General features: G+C 38.4%; 1 protein-coding gene across 1 annotated transcript; it reads left to right on the top strand.

Moving 5' to 3' along the window:
* Positions 1-256: 256 nt before the first annotated feature.
* LOC139129042 (uncharacterized) lies at positions 257-5,110 on the top strand. Its single transcript, XM_070694714.1, has 4 exons — positions 257-1,530; positions 2,618-2,815; positions 3,048-3,179; positions 4,342-5,110. The coding sequence occupies exons 2-4, from the start codon at positions 2,650-2,652 to the stop codon at positions 4,389-4,391; spliced, it is 348 nt and encodes a 115-aa protein (XP_070550815.1). The 5' UTR covers positions 257-1,530; positions 2,618-2,649; the 3' UTR covers positions 4,392-5,110.
* The last annotated feature ends 2,176 nt before the right edge of the window (positions 5,111-7,286 follow it).

The following is a 7,286-nucleotide window of genomic DNA, read 5'->3' as shown; positions in this document are numbered from 1 at the left end:
CACAGCACAGTACAGTACAGTAGAGTACAGTACGGTTACAGTGCAGTGCAGCATAGTACAGTATATTACTGTAAAATGCATTACTGTACAGTACAGTACAGTATAGTACAGCACAGTACAGTACAGTACAGTACAGTGCAGTACAGTACAGTACAGTACAGTACAGTACAGTACAGTACAGTACAGTACAGTACAGTACAGTACAGTACGTACAGTACAGTACAGTACAGTGCAGTGCGTGCAGTGCAGTGCAGTACAGTAAAGTGCAGTGCAGTACAGTACAGTACAGTACAGTACAATACAGTACCGTACAGCGCAGTGCAGTTCAGTACGTAAGCAAAGTACAGTACATTATATAACAATATGGTACAGTACTGTACTGTACTGTACTGTACTGTACTGTACTATACTGTACTGTACTGTACTGTACTGTATTGTACCATCAGAACCTTGCCTTGACATTAGTAGTGTTATGCTATCTTTTCATTTCCATAAAATAATTTGGTATATTAAGCAATTCTACTCCTAACTTACTTGACCTTGGTGCCCTGCAGTCAGGGAAGATGATGAAACAAAGGCAACAGGTGGTTAACTGTCTTCTCACCGAACTTACCCGAACGGTTCCGAACTTGTGAAAGAAAAATACGAGCTCGAGATCAGGAACGACAGAGTATACGACCAAACATACGTCAATTTACAGATATCACTTTATCAGAGGAGATTGATCAAGGTAGGATGCCGCTCATGTACGTACGTATGTGTGGTCCGTATGTGTTTAGGTAAGTAGTTATACGCGCAAGTTTGTGCGTGATTTATGTATGTATCAATGTTTGATTGTTTGTGTTGTCCGTTCATTTTGTTGTTGTTGATGTTATGACTGTAAGTGTGATTAAAGTGCGGCTCTAATTAGAACCTAAAACAGCACAAACTCTGGGCAAAAATTTTCGGCAGCTACCTGAAAGCTTTTTCACAATGACAGATTTTACATGAGTGTACAAAGTATGCTGCGTGTTATCATAAGAATACACGATGGTTATTCAATTTATCTTGTATAATCTAACAGTAGCTGTCCCCGTAAGAAGGAAAATAATAGGTAGTTTAACAGGCTTTAAGTTTGACCTTCCAGCTGCTGTGGCCTGTTTTATTTCTGTCACTCTTACAGTTTGGCGGTCTTCTAACAAGTCTGTGAGTGTTTTCTTAGATTGGATTGAACTTTCATGAATCTGCGTTTTACGTTGAAGCACCTTGATGTGTTTGTACTATATATGTTGCTGCGTACAGTTGGAATTTTACAGCGTTTGTCGACCAATGTCCCAAGATCCTGGTTGCCACATCGAATCTTACAAGGAAAAGACATGGGTCAGACATTAACGATGGATTTCATCATATTATCAATGGAGTGGAAGAATGCTGTCGGCTTTGTAATGAAAGTGATCGATGTTTGTCTTAAGACTTTGATATCAGGTGTAAGGACTGCTGGTTGAAGGACGGCATGCTCTGGCCAACGTAATTCACCGGACGTTCACTCAGGTAATGCATATGTACAAGGTGATACATTAAACCCGAGAAGTATTCATCATTCTGGAAAACAGTGTATGTCGTCAGTTTTTTTAGATGATATAAGTTATATAGGGACATATTTAAATAATCACACATGAGTGCGAGGGCAATATCACGATTTATTGCCTGCCCAAGGGATGTGGTCATGATCGAAATATTGATGATGCCCGAGCCGTAGGCGAGGGCATCATCAATATTTCATTCATGACCACCAGCCCGAGGGCAGGCAAAAGTCGTGATATTGCCCTAGCTCTCATGTTTTATTATTTTTATTACACCGAACAAGCAAACATGCAAAGACACAAAAACACAAAGACTTATTCGAGTACAGTTCGCCTTTCTGAGTCCGAACCTCAGCGTAAAATGTTGTCAGTGCCGAGTCCAGGGTTGCCGCTGAAAGTTTGCCGATCTCCTCGGTGGTGTATCCAAATTTGTTGCTTGCATAGTCGATGAACACAGAAATTGCATTACTTGTTACCATTTTCGTTCGTTTGCTGTTTACTTGGATCAAAATGTCGTCTAACTGTGCCTGTGACAGCTCTGCATGACGTTTCGCAGCGATAGTAGTAGCAAGTACAAGCGAACGACAATTTGTTAGGCGCAGAAAGGATGCGCAGTAAGTAAAATGACGTCATCCATGTAATATCAAATGCAGAGGGCATCATCAAGTTCGCAGAGGGCATCATCACGTTCGTAGAGGGCGTCATTACGTTCTTACATGTCACGTGAGTCGTGTCTAACCAATGGCAGTGCACGCTGAATGAGTGAGGTGTAATAAACATAGATGGACTCTTTTTCTGAGGCGTTTGAAGGATATTTTTGCTCGCCATAGAGAGAAGTGTACGTAAGATTAAGGTATAATTGATTTGAGTAATGTTACAATATTTAAACAACACAGAAACAAGTGTCCTGCGATCTGTGGGTGAAGTCGTGGTAAAGCGATATGAATCGCGACTTTCTCAGCTTTACAAATATTATTGTATTAGTACATCACCAATCCGAAATTGTATAATATACGAGGAGAATCTGCGAATAACATTTTCTCTTTTTCGAACAGGCATCATTACGCCATGTGACAATAGATTGGAAATGATAAAGATCTTCAGTGATAGTAAACTGATTGGCATAGTGTGCCAGGGGCATCATGGGAATGGCTTCGTCTCAAGCGGCAGAATTACACTTGAAATGCAAATCAGTGACGCTATTCAAAACGAAAAGGGATTCAAAGGAATCTATACACTGTTCTACATGTCAGGTAAGATTGATGTATAATGAAGAACACGCAGTTTATTTTGCCCAGTGATTGTGTAAAGTAGCCAATTACCTCGTGGTCGTTGAAAAGCACAAATACATCTCTATCTCATCTGTGCGTCAGTAGCACCAGAATTTTGTACCTGATTCACATACGACCGACTATTGTAACATTTATTAAATCTTCGTTTAAAAGGTAACATTTTGAAGCTTTATGTGCGTTATTTTGTGATCAGATGAAGATGGAAAGTGCAGGAATGAAAACGACCACGAAAATGGACGGTGTATCTCCGAATATCTCAGAGACGACTATCTAGACCATTGTGATCACCATGGGAAAGCCTCTTGCCTTAAAAGTGCTTCAGTCGGTGAGTTGCTTGAAATCCCATAAATGAAAAAAAAAGTCCCATTCGGTATTGATCATTCATTTTCCTTAAATTTTATGTTAACTGCAAGATTAATGTGTTGAAATTTTGTTCGCTGTCTATCCACGTAGAGGGATGCCTTAGATCAGAGAAATCAAAGTAAAAGCATTACCTACGGACCCGGAGTTTTAAATACTGAGTTTTGGGCCTACAAAGAAACATCTTGTAATTAAGGTTCCAAGACAAGAAATGTGACGTTTTTAATCTAACAATTCTCTAACGGTTAATAAACTCAGAACCCCCGTAAAGTATACATTTTCTGAAAGCGTACATATATGGGAACATTTTGGTAACCACAGTGTCACCATTGTTTACACAACTATCACGTGACAAGATAATTTGCATAACCTTTCAAAAGTCGGTTTTCCCTATGTTTTGTCTCAATACTTCAAAATATCTGACTCAAACTTGCTGGAATGCAAGCTGTTACGATGCTCTTTCAAAGTGTGTCTCAGATTTATTATATATCTTGCTTAGTTTTTTTTGCAGCACAATTTTAAAGAAATCAACTATGGTAAACTTCACTGCTCTGGAAGTTTTTCTGGCATAAATACTGTTTAAGAAGGTTTAAAAAAATTCTGAGACACACTTTTGAAGACTGTAGGATAGCTTGCACTCACATGAATTTCAGCCACATATCTCAAAGCATTGAAACAAAACATAGGGAAACCGATTTTTGAAAGGTTATGCAAATTACCTATCACGTGATAGTTATGTAAACAATGGTGACACTATGGTAACCAAAATGTTTCCCTATATCTAGACTTTCCGAAAAATATACAATTTACGGGGGTTCTGAGCTTATTAAACACTAGAGAATTGTCAGTTTAAAATGGTCAATTTCTTATCTTGGAACCTAAAGTTTACATAGACTCTGTCTCCTAGACCAAGACCAAAATTCATACAACAAAATATTATGATTTTAACCCTCTCAAAAAACAATAAATTATTGAAATAGAACATTTAAAGTCTTAATTGCTGAGGGATTTCATGGACAATATGCGCTATAGTCATAGCGAGACACCTCCGGAGAATAGCATTTGTTATCGCTGATATTGTTCAGTGATCGTGCAAGGATCTCATGTTTTACTTGCTTTTCTTACAGTACTGGTATCGCTGATTATGTTTATTCTGGTCGATGATTTGCAGTTTTGATGACGTTTTGTGCCCATAGTATTCACACAGCAGGTGACGTGCTCACAGTTATGGTGACGTTTTATGACTCAATACTCTTCACATCATTTGACGCGTTCGCCTTACAAAATTGAGTACAAGTTACAACATCTACGGAACAAGATTATTGTTTATTTGTAAAAACCAGTAAATAATAATTGCTTGCATTATGCCTTGAACAACTATTTCGGCAAATGACAGGCATTAGTCATACATAACCAGGGGAAGAATAGAAATGACGAATAATCAACAACTCCATTCTTTAAAAGAAACTTATAACATGTATCCCAAGGACGACCCAGCTAAGGTTCATAATAACTTCTATATCAAACGAAAATACTCATTTCCGTCTATTTAGAATACATTTTTATACTTCATCAATATGAAAAGTTTTTTATCTAAAAAACTATTTAAAATCAAAATCAAGATTTCAGCAGTTTTGTCTCTTCATTAGAAAATGTTGTCTTAAGAAATTGCATTAGAAAATATGTGAAAATGTGTATATAGTTTTACAAGTCTTTATTCTATTGCCATTGATAATTTTCTTCATTGAAACTGATCCCCTCAGTATTTATCTTTCTGTATACATAGAAATAGCTTTTTGAACACTAATTTTTTGAAGCTTTGAGCGAGTACCCATATTACAGCGGTGTCTTCATTTTACGTGACTTGAACCCGCTATTGTACTTACGTTCCCTGAATCATAATTTGTATCATTTATATTTGTAGACTGAAAGATCCGTCGCTGAGGACGCTCCCTACGCTCCCTTCCTCCTACGACTGGACGCGGTCTGTCACATGCGGCAGCGAGATGAAAGAACGTTAGTCATGCCTACAGCTGTTTTGGTCGCTAAAATATGTGAAGTTTTATGCAGATTGCTGTTGAATATTCATTGAACTTAGAAGGGGAGCATGGAGAGCTCCCTCGAGCGACGGATCTTCCAGTCTATTATATTTGGTGAACTGCAGTTTTTTACTCTTACTATGTACTTATTTGTGACACAAAGTTTAAAAAACTGATCTTTTATGCATAAACATAATCGCAGAGTTGATGAACTAGAGAACATTCGTATGAATCAACGTGTTCTGAGTATATCGTTGTTTCATCAAAATATTTACTTTGAATCAGCGACAGTTTGACACAACCTTTGCACCCTGTATTGTTACCGTGATTTATCATCCGTCAATAAAGCTACAAACTGTGATTATCAGTAGCGTACTAAACAATCGATTTTCTCAATGCTTCGTTCATAACTAAGTTGTTAAGCATTGAGACAGAAATCCGTGCACGCATATTAGGATGACAAGCAATCTCTAATAAACCTACCGTTTGGAATTTTCGACAACTTCTGCTTACTCGTCAGTTTGTCACCAAAATTTATGAAAAGTCGACATGCTCAGTTACAGAGTGGTTTGGTCAGTGCACGCATCGTTTGGGTTTTAAATGTCTTTTGTATAAAAGTCAAGGACTGCAAAGTTTGAAGGAAAGTTATTTCAAATTTGCAGTAAAGCACATGTGACGAAAGTAGAAAGCGGCGAAAAGACCGGGTAATAAGCATATGTTCTTTGCTCTGAATGACGTAATGCACATAGGGGCTCCTACAAGTTCCCAAGCCAAGTCTGTTTCTGGATAGTGCTTCATGCCCCTCGATACTGCAATAAAACGAATCAAAATGACGATTGAGATATTTACGTCTACGTTCAATTTGATGAGAGACTCTGAGGCAACGTGAACGATATGTGTAGTGCAGTCATCTATTGACGACAGAGACGGCGATGTCAGAGCCAGTATGCTAATCACGGCAGAATGTTCGGTCTGTTTAACCTTATCAGTACGGATACTTAGATACAGAGGAATTTGAACACCTGCATTTAGTTGGTAGTGTGCACGTAGATATGCACCGCCACACTGGAGCCGTCACCATCGTAAAGCGATAAATTTGGGAGTTAAGGCCAGACACAAATTATTTTTCAAGCGTGGCTGATTATGAGTGAAGGGTTTACGAGGGTTGATACAAATTTATAAATACATCGTTAAATATAATAAGGCTTGACTCTGATAATGTGGAAAGAATTCACGAAATATAAGTTTTCGGTAGCTCGCACAACTTCAGTAATTTAAGTAATATAGTGTGTATTTTTGACTATTTGCGTGAATATGTATGTATAGCTGCGGTAAATGCGATTCGCGAATCGGGGACCAGCTAGCTGCATCAGCTCTACTCAGACACCAGGCAAAACAAGTTTACTGGGAACAACAAATACTTCCTTTGTGAAAGCAGACATAAAAGCCGATTTCAACAATCGACACAATGTCTTATTTGATAACTGGAGTCTACAGCTTCATTATAATGTAATGACGCTGGCAACGGATGCGTTTCCTGCGTCTCGATGTTAAAAGCCTTATCACTTCGCTCAAGGATATCCTACATTATAGGATTAGGTCGGCTACCCAATGTCAGTGTGGTTTCCTCACACCCATACAAAACTTCACCCATACCTCAAAACGTCTTAACCATACACCAACCATTATCATGATTTATAACCCACTCCTGGTATCCGGTGTTGTATCATACATTTAATTTCATTTATCTTGTCTCAAAACATTAAATCGAATGCCACCGTCATTTAGTTTCTTATCACCCAAATAATACTATGTACATGTATTCTTACATACATAAACTAAATTCCGTTAGACACCATGCCTCATTTCCCCAATCCCTAACCGACTGATAGTCGGGCCGCGATCTGTTGGGTCCTGTCGAGGGGCACCTTCTAAAGTTACTCAAGAGCTGGTAGATCTGGTTAGGGAATATGTGTGATCTGTGTTTTTCTACTGAAAAGCTAAGGTACTCTCTCAAAAGAAAAGCGGACATT

This window comes from Ptychodera flava, unplaced genomic scaffold, assembly GCF_041260155.1.
Source record: "Ptychodera flava strain L36383 unplaced genomic scaffold, AS_Pfla_20210202 Scaffold_86__1_contigs__length_474469_pilon, whole genome shotgun sequence".
Taxonomy (NCBI): domain Eukaryota; kingdom Metazoa; phylum Hemichordata; class Enteropneusta; family Ptychoderidae; genus Ptychodera; species Ptychodera flava.
The sequence above is the reverse complement of the archived record's forward strand: the minus strand, read 5'-3'. Positions and strand labels throughout refer to the sequence as shown.